Source organism: Primulina eburnea, chromosome 18 (genome assembly GCF_022965805.1).
Source record: "Primulina eburnea isolate SZY01 chromosome 18, ASM2296580v1, whole genome shotgun sequence".
Classification (NCBI taxonomy): Eukaryota; Viridiplantae; Streptophyta; class Magnoliopsida; order Lamiales; family Gesneriaceae; genus Primulina; species Primulina eburnea.
Window position 1 is genome coordinate 25,374,303 of NC_133118.1, and position 15,488 is coordinate 25,389,790.

Genomic DNA, 15,488 nt, shown 5'->3' on the forward strand with positions numbered 1-15,488 from the left:
GAAGACCTGGTTGTCGCAGGAGAAGTATATTGAGAAGGTACTTCGGAGGTTCAACATGGACCAGGCCAAAGCGATTGGATGTCCTCTTGCCAACCACTTCAAGTTGAACTCAAAGCAGAGTCCTAATACAGAGGATGAGGAAGAAGAAATGAAAAGTGTTCCATATGCTTCAGCTGTTGGAAGTCTGATGTATGCCATGGTATGTACTCGGCCAGATTTAGCTCATTCAGTAGGTGTAGTGAGTAAATTCCTTTCAAAACCAGGAAAGGAACATTGGGATGCAGTAAAATGGATATTCATATATATACGGGGAACCTCTAAACATAGATTGAGTTTTGGAGGATCCAGACTTGAGCTTGTAGGCTACACAGATGCAGATATGGCAGGAGACGTTGACTCCCGAAAATCCACATCAGGATACCTGATTACATTTGCAGGGGGAGCAGTGTCATGGCAGTCAAAGTTGCAAAAGTGTGTAGCATTATCAACCACTGAAGCGGAGTTCATTGCAGCAACTGAGGCATGCAAGGAAATGTTATGGATGAAAGGGTTTTTGGAGGAATTAAGTTTTGTGCAAGATCAATACAGGTTGTTCTGTGACAGTCAGAGTGCAATTCATCTAGGAAAGAATCCTTCAATGCATTCAAGATCAAAGCATATTGATGTTCGTTATCATTGGATACGAGATGTATTGGAGAAGAAGTTGTTGAAGCTTGAGAAGATTCACACGGATGAAAATGGATCTGATATGATGACCAAGACATTGCCGAAATGGAAGTTGGAATACTGTAGAGCTGTTGCAGGTTTGATCGAATTCACAAAATGGGCTTGAGGGGGAGAATTGCTAAGTAATCAAGCAACCTAAATTGAATTCAAAGCCACCTAAATTGAATTCAAAGAACACCATTTTGGAATTCAACAACACAATTAACACATGTGTTGATTAGTCAAAAATTATGAGGTAAGCCATGAGGTTTTATTTTTTGTTTTTTCCCTAAACTTTTCCTATAAATACCCATCCATTCTTCATTTCAAAACACACCAAAAACACAAATCCTCTCATCTACAATCATAAGTGTAGAAGTGAGATAAAGGATTTAGTGTGAGATTTCTTAAGGAGTGTTTATCCTTGGAAGGAATAGGATTAGTGGAGAGAAAGTGAGTGTTAAAATCAGAGTGTTCTGAGTGAAATACTTTGTATTCTCAATTCTCTTGTCTTCTTTGTTATTAATAAAGAAGTGATCTCCTTGAGAGGTTTAGAGTGGACGTAGCCCAATCTTGGGGTGAACCACTATAAATATTGGGGTCCATCTTATTCATTGTTGATATCACTTATGATGTTCCGCTGCGATGTTACCTCGTTTATTTCCGTGATATCCCAACAGAAAGAGGGATACATAAAAAGCGACAGAACTAAACATATTCCTCCTAAGTTCTTCGCATTCACCAAGGAGCTAGAGAAGAATAAATGTATTGATGTTCGTCACATTCAATCAAGTGAAAACTCATCAGATCTCTTCACAAAGGCACTACCTACGACAATATTCAGAAAGCACACATATAATATTGGGATGCGCAATCTACGAAATTTGTGAAGAATTGTTCATGTCAACATCAGGGGGAGTTTACGTGACTGCACTCTTTTTCCCTTACTATGGTTTTTATCCCAATGGGTTTTTCCTAGTAAGGTTTTTAACGAGGCAGTATAAAAACACGTAATGAAGACAATCATTATGATCATCATCACAAGGAGGAGTGTTGAAAAATATATTTTAAATGTGTGTATTGAATATTTGAATGTTGAATATTTGAATTTTGAAAATAAGAGTTGTAAATATTGAAAATTAGTGTGTGATGATGTAGGTAATGATGTATTTTATTTTGGATTATTTGTAAAGATTTTCTATAAATAGATCTCTCATTTGTGAAGAAAATTACAATTGAGTAGAGAGAAAAATATTATAAAGTGTGTAGTTTGGTAAATTTTGAGAGTTTGAGATTTTTACTTTTTACCATAAATTTTTACTTTTTCACAACAATTTTTATTTAATTATAAATAATTCATAATTAAATAATTCATAATTTGTTTAATTTAAAATTTTATAAAATAGATTAAATAGTAAATCTAATCAAACGGATGTAAAAAACGCCGACCATACACGTAATCATCTGGCGCTGGTACTTACATAGATGCACAAACTTAAAGAAAGCGAAAGAAATAAGGAAAGTTGACACGTGCATGCATTCTGTGACAGGTGGCAGAGACCCGATTCCCCATGCGTGCAACCCATAAAACAAACTTGCAACTGCAAGTCATTTTCTACCGAGAAGAAAATTCTACAGAGGAGTAGCAGATTCAGGATTTGAATCAAGATTTCTTCATACATAGGTACTTGAGCTTCGCTCGCTTGATTTCTTGGCTTTTCATTTTTAATACTGTTACCATAAAATTCAAATATTCATGTCAACGGATCAATCTCATTACGTGTTTCGATCAGAAGCTAATTGTTATTCATATGCGAATATGGATGTATCTGCAAGAATCCCAGATTTAATTTGGTGGAGTGAATCATATATTATCCGAATTATTGTATATATATATATATATATATATAGCTTTGGTAGAATTTGTAACCGCGTGTACTGATCCCATTTGTGTTAACATATAGTGGTAGAAATGGCTCCAGCACAAGAATCTAAGCGTGAGGGTAATGTTCAGAGCTGCGATGAGTACTTTGAAACGGCACAAAGCAGAAAGAAATTGTCTCCTACATTGCAGGAGTCTCTGACATACGCGTTTGCGCATATTCCGGTTTCGTCGTTCCCCCAAGTTCCCGGGGGCAAAGGTAATCAAGGCCCTTAAGAGATGGAAAATTTTGCAACTGATTCGTATTGGATACTAGTTGATTCATCATATACGAGTGCCGGATGTTGGATGTCATTTAGTAGTCTGATTTTATCTCCCCTGAAATATTTTTGCCAGTTATCGAGATTGTAGCAGACACTACGGTTCTTGATGCTGTCAAAATACTGTCGGAATCCAACATTTTGTCGGCCCCTGTAGTGAATCCTGATGCCAAGAACAGCAAGGATTGGAGGGAAAGGTATCTGGGAATCGTGGATTACTCGGCCATCGTTCTTTGGGTGCTACAGAGTGCAGAAATTGCTGCCGCTGCCCTGGCTGCTAGCTCGGCAGCTGCTGCAGGGATTGGTACCGGTGCTGCTGGTGGTCTTGGAGCACTAGCATTTGGGGCGACGGGTCCTCTTGCCGTTGCTGGATTGACTGCAGCTGCCGTTGGTGCTGCCGTGGCGGGAGGTATGGCTGCAGATAAAGGAATGGGAAAAGATGCACCGACCGCAGCAAATAAGCTAGGAGAAGATTTTTACAAGGTTCTACTTAACGAAGAGCCTTTCAAGTCGACCACGGTAAAACTTCAATGGCTTTATATCTCTCTATGAAATGGATGAATCACCAAAATAATTTGTTAGAATACACCTTTCATAAAAGGTTGAATTATGTGTACCTTAAAGAGCCTCTTTATGCATAAGTCGCATCTGTCAAAAGCAACGCGTAGCTAGAAGTGAAAGATATGCTTAGCCTCAAATTATATAAATTTTGTGCGTACTGGTATCATTTTGGGGACTACTTTTCGGAATCGAGCTTGAAGTAGGTGGCTCAATAGTAGTTTTGTATTTTAACAAGTTGGGGAGACGATTTAATATAGGGTTATAATTTTACAGGTGAGTTCGATCTTGAAATCCTATCGATGGGCGCCTTTTGTTCCTGTGGCAACAGACAGTTCAATGTTGAGTGTCTTGCTGTTGCTTTCAAAATATAGGCTTCGGAACGTACCTGTTATTGAAATGGGCAGCCCGACTGTCAAGAACTTCATAACTCAATCGGCTGTTATACATGGTCTCCAAGAATGCAAAGGCAGAGACTGGTTCGACTGCATCACTTCTCATCCTATATCTACTCTGGGACTTCCTTTCATGTCTTCAGATCAGGTTACTGCTTATATTAAATTGATTTTCAGTCGGCTTACATTGCACTCGAGCTGACCTTTTCCCTAAAATGCATCGATCAGGTTGTAAGTGTGCAAAGCGGTGAATTAATCCTAGAAGCATTCAAGAAAATGAAAGATAAACAGATTGGAGGTCTTCCAGTTGTTGAGGGACCGAACAGGAAAATCATTGGCAATGTTAGCATCAGAGATATTCGATTCTTGTTACTCAGACCCGAGCTGTTTGCAAGTTTCCGGTAGAATTTATATGAACTTTTTGACCTGAATTATATGGGGCTGGTCTTTCATGGTAGAACAACTCATTTACATGTGAATTGCAGGGAGCTCACTGCCAAGGACTTCATCACTACTATTGCGTCTGCGACCGACAACATTGGGAAGACTGCGACACCAATAACATGCAAGCCCGATTCAACGCTTGGTTCTGTAATAGACACACTCGCAACCATGGCGGTTTATAGAATCTACGTCGTTTCAGGCCTTGACAATGAAGTTATCGGGGTAATTACGCTGAGAGATGTTATTTCGTGTTTTATCACAGAACCTCCAAACTTCTTCGATGATTACTTTGGATTTGCTGCTAAGGAAATATTGAACAAGTGAGATGTCTTTGAGCAGTGAATGAATACATTGTTCTTCCAGTTTGTAATCTTCAGGCTTCTGTCTATTAATACCAATGTTTTATCTTTTCAAGTCCATTTTTAGTTAGCCATTGAATAATTTGATTCATAAATTATAAGACATTCATTTTATGATGTAAGAAACACATAAAAACTAATTACTAACACTGCAGCATCAGTTTACGACTTTGTGCTAAGGTTTCCACTAAGGTTTCCGCTGAGATTTCCACTATTTGTACACCCTTCTTGAACTTGAACCGAGTACTGCATATGCCAAAGCACATCCTCTATGGTTGGGCGCACGCTTGGATCTTTACACAGGCAGTTTAAGGTGATCTGCACCATTGTTTTCAGGGACTCGTATGCAAACGTTCCACGTATGGAGGGGTCGATCATATCGCGTAGTTTTGACGGTGTTTCGGCTAAGCTCCTCTCGAGCTGTAGCTCAGAAATTTAAGAAACGCTAGATGAAGTATGAGGGAAATGGGACAAAAATTTCGGAGCGAAAGTTATATTACCTGAAATTTCAGGTCATCTATTTCAGTTTGAGAATCTATAGATCTGCCAATGATAACTTGAAGTAGGATCACTCCTAGCTGATAAATGTCTTCTTTTTCTGGATTTTCACTGCAGATATATGCCATGCTTGCGAGTAAATACTTGTCGGTCACAGTGTCTTTGTGGGAAGGGGATAAAAAAATATACATGAAATTTGAAAAAGTTACATGTTTGATTGATTTGGGTGAACTTGTCCATCTGGAGGGCTTTCTCCACCAACCTGTTTCAAGAATATATCAGATTACAGAAAGAAAAATTGCTTTGTTTTATGCTTTGAAATGCTACTTCAAATACCGTTGCTTTCCATGCTGTCAGGTGGGATGTAAAACAAACGCACCTTAGAAGGTAAGTTTATGTTATAGCTGCTTATTTTCGCGGTTAAGGTCTCATCCAACAAGACATTGTTGATTTTCAGGTCGTTTCCATGGATGTTTACGGTGTGCAAGTACTGTATCCCTCTCGCAATCCCCAGTGTGAGAGCCGTTCTCTGTGGCCATTTCATGGCATCCCTTTTCCTCCAATCTGCCAGAAATGAAGTCATCAAGTGCTCATATATTCTAAGATTCAGACACGACTGAATGAAGTTTCTCAAAAAGGCAAAAGTCCTATACCTGTAACATGATCCTTTAATGAGCCACATGCAATACTCTCCAGCACAATAAACACTGTGCTAGCTGTTTTGGGATGGTCCTGGTACGTTACGATACAGTGCCCCAGAACACTCACCAGATGACGATGCCTTAGCTTCGATATAACCGTCTCCATGTGCTGCTGCAGAGCTTGTGATGAATGCTTCTGTTTCAGTTTTAGGTGCTTCACTAGGACTACTGATCCATCCCTAAGCCACCCTTTGTAGAGCTGTGAAAATGATTGCCCAGTCACATATACAGTATAAAGGTATTGTATAAGAAAAGTGATTTCTTACATAAGTCAAGATTATATATATTTCCCACTTTATTTAAGTATAAAATTACACTTGGACCACTCCACAATTGCTTGTGAAGCAAAAATGAGTTATCTAGCTCATTCTAGACGGCTTCAAGATAATCGTTCGACTCTTCCAAGAATTCGAGGGGGCGAGTAGGGATACTTTGGTACGCCCCTCGAGCGATATTCGAGTTTTTTCGAGTATGCTCGAGTATGCTCGAATATCTCCATACATTGAAGACGAATAATGTATTTTACCTGGCCTTGTGATCCTTCTACTACCAAACCAGATGGATCAAAGTTGTTTGTTGCCTCTTCCATTTCCTCCAGTGTGAAGATCTGATAAGGTGGGAGTCCTAGTGATGTCATCCGCATTGGTGGTGGCACATGCCCTGAATAAATGCAATCACATTCTCACATCGCTGTATATATATATTTTAAGTTGGTCGCAAATTCAGAAATCGTCTCAAACTTGAGATCTTGATACTAAATTGACCATACGTCACGTATGTTTTAAAGATTTTTAATTCACAATAAAATGTATTTTTTCTCATATAATTCTGATCATCGTATGATTATTGTACTTTGAGAGTATACTGCACACATAAATTATCTCAATTCCATTAAATATCAAATTGAATAATAAATGCACCAACTAAATAACGAGGAACCGGGAAACAAAAACTAGTATGATGGAAACATTCAATTCTTACCTTGAATATCTTTGAAGATAGAATTTAATTAGTTCACGGCCAATAATATTTTATACAGGGGTCCAATAATTGTCTCTGTTTGATATACCAATCGAAACGTTATGTTTGAGCTGTCGTATGATTAAAAGATTAGAGCTGTATCATTATCACAAACTATAATTTTTGGCAAAATGACATACTCAGTTCTATAATTAGTATGAGAGTCAAGATCTCAGGTTCGAGGTAAAGAGCGTAATTAGTGAGAGAGATTATTGATGTGTAATAATTATCTATGTTTGGTATAGCTATATAAATGTAGTACTTGAGCTGTCATATGTTAAAATTAAAGTTACACATTACCACCATCTATAACTTTGAGTAAAACCGTCAACCCAGTCAAAAGCATCTTATATTTGTTTTTCTAACGAAAAGGACTGGATTCTAATTAGATTCCGTCGAGTGTGCAAAAGCATTGCAAAAACAAAGATTGAATTCGAGACATAATTATAACAAATTTGACTCCCAACTCAAAAAAAAAACCCAAAATATGACAAAACAACATTAAAGAAACTCGTCAAATAGATATAGATATAAAAAAAACATAAAAGAATATACAATGATCATATGACAAAATGAATGTACATAATAACATATGGTATATATAAATAAAATAAATATAGAAAAAAATTAAATGAGAATTAACAACATGTTTCTAAGAAATTGAAAGAAAATTAAAAGATATTTATTAGAAAACTTACTTCTGATGGGAGACCCGCGAACTGAAGTTTTCTCGATCACCAAGCTGTCGCGTCTGTTCTTGCCGCCCGGTCTTCTTCTCTGTGCTCTTTTCAAGATCACAAGAATCAAGAACCCAAATACCACCAAGATCACTACAACTCCCGCGATGATCCCAAACACAATCCCGAGTTTCAGAGTCGATTCCTGCCTCCCGTTTCTCGCCGGCGGCTGAACTGCCAATGCATCTTTCCGGCAGAAAGAGGAAGGGCGTTGGTATTTCGATGTTGTGTTCGCCAGACAATTGAACATGATGATCACCGTCTTGTTTCCTGCATTTGGCGCGACGCAAGAGGGCAGCTTCCCGATCAAAAGGTTGTTCGAGATGTCCACGAAAGTTAGGTTCGCGCTGCAGGAAGTATCCGCCGCGAGTGCTCCGGTGAACTGATTTCTTGCGAGTTCGATGTACTGGATGGATGGCAGGGAGAACAGGAAAGAAGGGATTGGCCCGATGAGTTTGTTTGATGAAGCGTCCAGCACTTGGAGTCTGATCATTTTGTTGAAATCTTGAGGGATTTCAGATCTGAAGGAGTTGTTTGCCACTGAAATGGACACGAGATTGAATCCTAGAGATGGGAATCCGGGTCCAAGAAAATTGCTGCTCAAATCCAGGTTTTCGAGAACCGACAAGCTACTTAGATCTGGAACACTCCCACTGAGCAGATTTTTTCTCAGAACAAGAGTTTTCAAGCCCTGGAAAGTGGATACCGACCCCGGGATGCTGCCGTATATGAAATTTGAGCTGATATTCAACACTACAAGGGATCGAAACCAGTTGATTTTTGGAGGCAATGGTCCCCATAATCCCAAAGAAACCAGTGAAAGTTTCTGTAAACCAGAGAGTTTAGTCAACACGGTGAAGAACGAATCCAGCGAGAATTTAGCAGAAAGAGTCTGATCAGAAACCGCAAAGTTCGAAGGGGAGAGCCGGGGATTTTGAGAAGGGGAGCTGCTGTTACCGACTATGGTTAATTCGGTTACATGATTGTCCGAACAGGTAATTGTAAGAGAAGGGTTCTGTGGAAGAAAACAGAAGTTCGTCCAGTTATTCCATTGTTGAAGAACTGGTGGGTATTCGAGAAGCTGCTGGATTTGGAAGAGGATTCCGGTTTCTGTTTGAGCCAGTTGGGAATTTGAAACTGGAAACGAAAGCATGAAAATCAATGAAGAAACTAAGAATCTGAAGTGCATCCATGAATCCTCCATTGTTATGGAGCATCAAGCTGACGAAATTCAGAGTTTTAGTGAAGAGGTTTGACTAGAAGGTTGGAAGAGGAGTTATTTCAAGAAAATGTGATGAAAATCATGAGAAAAAGAGACTTCAAGTCTCACATGAATGTAAATACATATATAATAAATAAGGTTAAAGTAATGAGAAGAATTCAGTCTTGATTTTGTGTAAAAAAGTTCTGAGGAACTGAGTGAAATTAATGATTTGTGGGACTTTGGGGAATAAAGTACCTATTTTTGCGCAATGTTTCAGTAACCGGTTAGAATTTTTTAAACCATGGTTGAGTTAATATTGACAAATAGAGTCTCGAGCTACCAGAAAATAAAAAAAAAATTATGTATAAAAAATATCGGGAAAAAACAAGTCACTCGGGTTATCGCCCGGACAGAGCAACATATAGCTCCGCCCGTGGTTCTTGTCCAACTTCTAAGTTGTACAATGAGATTTAACACCTATGGTATGCAATATCATGTTCAGTAGGTTTCTCCACTTATTTTAATGGATTTTTTGGCAATTGTATCGATCATTTACGTAAAACAAGAACAGATGATCAAAATCTTATATGTAGAGTTTGTAATAACTTATACAATAGACATCTTCATTTGTACGAGCCTAGTCCAGATACATTATATTATAATTATTTTTTTTTTTAATGACGTGAGAATATATGGTCGCTATCACATATCTAAATTTAGAGAATTTTGTAAATGCGAGTTTTCTGAGTATCGTGCTGAGACTAGTCGGTGCTCAGTTTTTCTTGGTGTTCATACACCAATAACCTGCCTCAGTGCTACGCGAAAGTCGATATTAAATGGAGATGGTTTTTGAACCGTCGATTTCGCCTGCAATGGACGGTCTTGATGTTCAAGTCAACGTAACCCTTAATTCAAAGCGTCTTCTTTGACCCGTTCTGCATGGCATATTTTATGGACCAAACATATTTTAGAAAATATTCTTTATTATTATTTTTTTATTTCCTAAACTATGGGGCATTGATCGGGGAAAGAGGGTGAGACCACTTAAACCAAAGCCCGATCTCAGAAAATTTTCTTTATTTGATAAAACATCAAATAAAATAAATGCAATATAGCAATTTTGGGTTAATGTTAGGAGATTACCTAGTGTTATTCAATCTCACTATTAGACTTTAAGGAAAAAAATACAAAATTAACCGTGTAAGTTTTGTATTCTAAGTAATACGAACATTAAAATTACTTGGCAAAAAAATGTGTGAGACGATCTCATGGGTCGTATTTTGTGAGACAGATTTCTTATTTGGGTCATCCATGAAAAAATATTACTTTTTATGCTAAGAGTATTACTGTTTATTGTGAATATCAGTAGGGTTGACCCTTCTCAAAGATAAAGATTCGTAGTATCACGAGAGACCTACTCAAATTACTTTCTGGGGAGGTTTGTTTGATATCAAAAAACTGCTTTAAACTAACCACGTTATTTTTGTATTCTAAGCAAGACGAAGTCGAATCTTTTAAATTATACAACAGTTGAGGCGTTACGTTTCGATTGCTCTAACAATCAGTGACAATTATTGCACATCAACAATCTACTTCTCAATAATTACACTTTTTTGTTATCAATGAAAATCGAATTCTTGGTCGTAGTTCTGATGTCAATTATAGTGCGATACTTTTTAGCATCATTAACGGAATGATTTGTTGTCAAATGGTCTTTTTCAATATGACTTTGGTTATTACAATGTACGCACGTGTCATTTTCTTTGGTTTATTGTCGCAATCGATTGAAATTAATACGCTGTATGCATCAAAGTAGCACGTGTGCTTTCTAGGCTTATTATCACATTTAATTGAAATTAAATGGTTGTCGTATTGATTCTACCTATAAATTGGTGAATAATCGAACAAATTAAATGATCTAATTGTTACACCCAATAATTCAACACTTTTGGGGGCTCTTGAAATTTAATACTATATTATAAAATAAAAATAATGTAAAATTCGACATGATTTATAAATATAGGGTAATATGTTGCTCTTATTGACAAAATCAATTATTTAGTCGACAAATTATCGTGTTGTTGATATGGTATTAGATATTGCTTGACGGATATTTCTTAGCATAATTTTTCATCTCATTATATTAGCTAGATGTTATGTCACACATTTTTTAAATGTAACAACTCTCGACTAGACATAGTTAAGAATATTTTTGAAAGTCAACTGACCAGTGGACAACTTGAAATAGAGAGATTGCATATATCATACCAATTCTTGTCTGACATAAAGTATTTTCATCAATCAGTTGTCTGATAGCTTTTGTATAAAGTGAAATTTATAAACGCAAAAACATGAAAGATCATTTAATGAAATTGCAGCACGTGACAGTGATGTGTCCATATTGTCGGGCTACAGTATAAAGAGTCGTCGAGCGTGAAAAATGATTGAAGTACTATATATAGAGAATGCGCAATTCAACAAGAGATACATAGAAAAAGTGATACATTCGAAGAAAAGAATTCAAAGCTTTCATACTGAAAGAGTTTTGATGTAAGGACCGTGTATCGTATTATCGTAAATCTTATATGATTATCGATAATTCATGCATTTGATATGTGATTATACATTGGATGTATATTATGACAATGAAATTGAGAAATGAATATTGAATATAAATTGATGTTGTAAGAGCTCGAGTGGAGAGGCCGGACGTCAATTTAGTACAAACATAAATATTTGTACAGAACATGTGGCGCCCGGGCGGTAGAAAATGACCGCCCAAGCGCCAAGGTAGAAAATGTGAGTATTCAGGCAGAACTTGCGGCGCCCGAGCGGTAACTTTTGACCGCCCGGGCGCGGCATAAGTATAATCCGGGGCGAGCGCGAGAATTCTACCGCCCGAGCGCGAGAGCGGTGGGGATAAGAATACTTTCTTTTCTCTTTCCTTCGCCATTTCTTATACGATAACTTCGATGGAAAATTAGAGAAATCGATTTCTTTCGTCCGATTCGACTTCGAAACGCTGTCTAAACGCGAAACAAATTATATATTTGTGATCGTCGCGTCGAGGGCTTCTGACTGAGGTAATTTTCTTCTAGTTCCAGCAGCTTTAAATATTAAAGTGCTGGAATAGCATGTATTTGAAGTTAAATTTCTGATATGTAGTAGAATAACCGACAATAAACTCGTATTCGAAGTCGGAATTGAATTATGATATGATTATAATTTGATATGAATTTTTGAAGTTTCAAATGATATTTGAAACTCATATTAATGATTTTGGAGTATGTTATTGATTGGAATGAGTATGTTATTGATGTAGATAAAGTGTTATATCAATATCTTCAGGCTACATCAACTGGAAACGAAGAATTGAGGTATGTTGCGACCGGGTAACATACGACAGGTATCTGTATTATATGATATATGCTGGATTGATTGGATTGGAATACGTGTCTATGTGCATATTTGATGATTTGATGTGGCATACATGACATTGAGATTTGAGTATCGATGTATAAAATAAATATTTTGTTAACACACATTATTTGATGCATACATCGATACATGACATACACGTTGAGCTATGATCCTTGGATACCTTGATATGATTGGATTGGATTCCGGGGTTTGTGAACACAATTGTTATGTCGGTATTATATGACCCGTAAAACATAGACATTTGTGGCCTCATATGATTGGATATGAGATGTGAGATTTGATGGCGCTTTGCCGACGCTATCATACGTGTATTCCCATGTCGGCCGGTGTGCCAGCTCGAGCATTGATTTGATAGCGATTCGATTGATTCTGACATGTGCTCAGTGGATGGTCATTTGACCTGATACCTCCACGACATACATGCATTGCATACCATATATCATTGTTTAGATACCTGTGGTACATATGATTGGTTGTTCCATACGGAGCTTTGCTCACCCCCAAGGGGGGCTGTTGTTGTTTTTGTGTGTGGACAATGTCAGGTACTCCAGGATATCAGGAGACCGGAGAGGGTACTTCTGGAGGGAGCCACAGCTTGGGCTGAGGTTTTATGTTTATGTCTTGTTCCCAGTATATATGTATATGTATCTATATACCGGGGCATGTCCCGAGGATATGAGTTGTTTGTATGTGATTGGTTTTGATTATGTGTGGGCGTGTTTATGATGTGAGATTAAATACTATGTTTTTAGTATTCAAATGAAATGATTCGGGCTCACTGTAAAGAAATTTTAAACTCGTTTTCTGCTGTAATTACTTAATCCTAATCTGATTGTATTGTAATAATGATTAGGAGCTAAGGGCCCCACATCTGAGCACACCGCTCATATATCCTACTCTGCTCAAGAGCTGGAAAAACAACTACTCGAGCGTTTTATACTAGACATAGCTCCAGGAGATGCAAAAATTTTGAATCTTAGGCTTCATTTTTTGTTATATTTGTGATGTTCTGGTTGTTTGACTAAGGGTCTCAACAACTGTAAAAGATACTAGGAGTTTCAATTTAGGCAGTTAATAAGTCTTACGATTGAAACGGATTGTTATAAAATATTTGTAAATCCAAAGTCTTCAAATAAATTTCTTCCTAATTGGAAAAAGGAGAGACATAGAAGGATTTTATCGTCGAACTTCCACATATTATGTGTTATTTACTCTAACGTATCTGTTCATCTAGTTGACTTACAAATTTGAGTATATAGTAATAATAATCAAATGAATCATCGGACCATTCTTCCGCAATATTTTTAGTCTGACCATTTACCTATAGTCGAGAAAAATAGGTCTTGCATAGCTAACACTATCAACATTATAACGCCCGAAAAATAAGTACACGTAAACCGCATGCATGCAAATGATTTAAATTGTATTTTTTTATTCAATTAATTTTAAAAGCTTAAACGATATATTTTATATGCTTAAATGTTTAAATTATATGATTTCGTGAAATTGAAGGATTTTATCCGAACATTCAATATTAGGCTTGGAAAAAGAGACCGGAGACGACCGAGATAAAAAAAATTCGATAAAATTTTTTGAGGCTTGATAATATTATTAAAATTTTCTAAAAAGGATGTAATCCAAATTATTTTACGAGATAATTTCGATTTTGTTCAGGAAGCTGGTTTTGGTCAAACGAAGGATTTTTAAAGCCCAAAAAGTATTATTTTTGAAACAAATTTTGTAAAATTTTATTTTATAATTAAATAAGTCTTAATGAGCTTAATTTATCTAAGATTTTATCGGGCCTAATTATTTTCAAATTAAGAGTCCTAAAGATACTAAAATTTACACCTCTAATTCACCTAAAACACTAAATTATAAAACAAAATATTAGGCTTTCAGGTATACCTAGTGGCCGAACACCTAGCACACCAAACACTAAAAGGTTTTCGAAAAATTAGAGAGCAAGGTTCAAGGGTATCGTCACCCGTTCGTCCTCCTTCGCAAACGCCAACGATCGAATATTCAAGTGTTTTTAACGCAAAGACACACTATTAAACCTTTCTTTTGCACCATTCAAATCAATTAAGCATGATTTATGTATTTTAGCATGAAAAAATTTTTTGAGTACAAATCGTTTAACGTGGTGATGATTATTTTCAAAGTTTTGATACTTTTTGTGCATATATGAACATGTTATGAATTCTAAGAGACACACTGCCAGTATACGATGTTAAAGGGTTAGGAAAAGTGTCCTTAAGGGACAAAACAAGGACTGGACAAGGGCAGAGAGGGGAGCCATGCATGGCTAAGGGTTAATGGCTAGGGTTTCAAGGGTTTCCCTTGGTTTAAGGGACAAGTTGGCTCGGCTATGGGGAGAAAACGCTCGGGGCTTGGTTCAGACCTTGAGTGCGGCTAGGCTAGAGGCTAGAAGGAATCCATGGGAGGCTGGACTCATGGCTAGGGAGAGGAGAAGTCATGCGCAAACCCTAGGAGAAACTAGGGCTCGCGCACGACTTGGTTATGAAGGAAGGGTCCACGGCTCGTTTCTGGATGGTTAGACTGGTCCAATAGGGTCTAGTGAGGATGGATCGGGGTCGAGGCTTGGTCTGGTGCAGCCGTGGTCCATGGTGGCTTGGTTTGTAGAGGGCCGTGACCTAGGTCATTAAAAAAGAGGAGCGCGTGGCTTGGATTTGGGCAAGGGGTTGTTGTGCTGGGCTAGGCTAGGCCATGGAGGGTCCAGGAGGTACTGGTGAGGGTATGTTCCTAGGTGGCTCGAGGGTGGCTCGGTGTTTGACGAGAGCGTTGCTTGGTTTTAAGACTAGGGCTCGGTTTTGGGGCTTAGAAAGGAAAGTGGTTCGAACCGTGGTCCACAGGGGTCGATTCATGGTTCATGAGATTATTTTAGGTATGAAAAGCTTATATTTAAAGTTTGAGAATAAAATATTAAGTTTTGATTTACTTCGAGATTAAAATGTTTCACAGTTTAGTAATTAAGTCAATAAATCGAAAGGCTCTGGTTTACGTCTAAGAAAAATATTAGAAATCAATTATTAAACTTATATGATGATTTGGGATAGGCTCGAGTCGATAAAAATAAGATAAAATCAAAATCGAGAATTTTGGGGTCTACGGGTAAAATGATCATTTTATGTTCCGGGTAGTTCGAAAGGTCTGGAAATGTCCCGAATAATCAAAACACATGCTAAATGATATTTTAAAAT

At 37.4% G+C, this 15,488-nt stretch overlaps 2 protein-coding genes and 1 long non-coding RNA gene across 3 annotated transcripts; 2 read left to right on the plus strand and 1 right to left on the minus strand.

Annotated features, from left to right (window-relative positions):
• The first annotated feature begins 2,132 nt into the window (after window positions 1-2,132).
• On the plus strand, window positions 2,133-4,723 carry LOC140819451 (SNF1-related protein kinase regulatory subunit gamma-1-like). The gene is made up of 6 exons (XM_073179546.1): window positions 2,133-2,389; window positions 2,670-2,846; window positions 2,984-3,426; window positions 3,742-4,008; window positions 4,089-4,261; window positions 4,346-4,723. Exons 2-6 carry the CDS (start codon window positions 2,678-2,680, stop codon window positions 4,626-4,628), a joined length of 1,335 nt encoding a protein of 444 aa, XP_073035647.1. The 5' UTR covers window positions 2,133-2,389; window positions 2,670-2,677; the 3' UTR covers window positions 4,629-4,723.
• Window positions 4,477-9,071, minus strand: LOC140819450 (probable LRR receptor-like serine/threonine-protein kinase At1g14390). The gene is made up of 7 exons (XM_073179545.1): window positions 7,581-9,071; window positions 6,389-6,522; window positions 5,815-6,061; window positions 5,541-5,725; window positions 5,371-5,423; window positions 5,164-5,272; window positions 4,477-5,083 (listed from the first exon to the last, which is right to left on the minus strand). Exons 1-7 carry the CDS (start codon window positions 8,821-8,823, stop codon window positions 4,826-4,828), a joined length of 2,229 nt encoding a protein of 742 aa, XP_073035646.1. The 5' UTR covers window positions 8,824-9,071; the 3' UTR covers window positions 4,477-4,825.
• Window positions 9,072-11,846: 2,775 nt separating this feature from the next.
• LOC140819363 (uncharacterized) lies at window positions 11,847-12,965 on the plus strand. Its single transcript, XR_012115208.1, has 3 exons — window positions 11,847-11,906; window positions 12,146-12,200; window positions 12,807-12,965. It is a non-coding gene; the product is annotated as an uncharacterized lncRNA (long non-coding RNA).
• The last annotated feature ends 2,523 nt before the right edge of the window (window positions 12,966-15,488 follow it).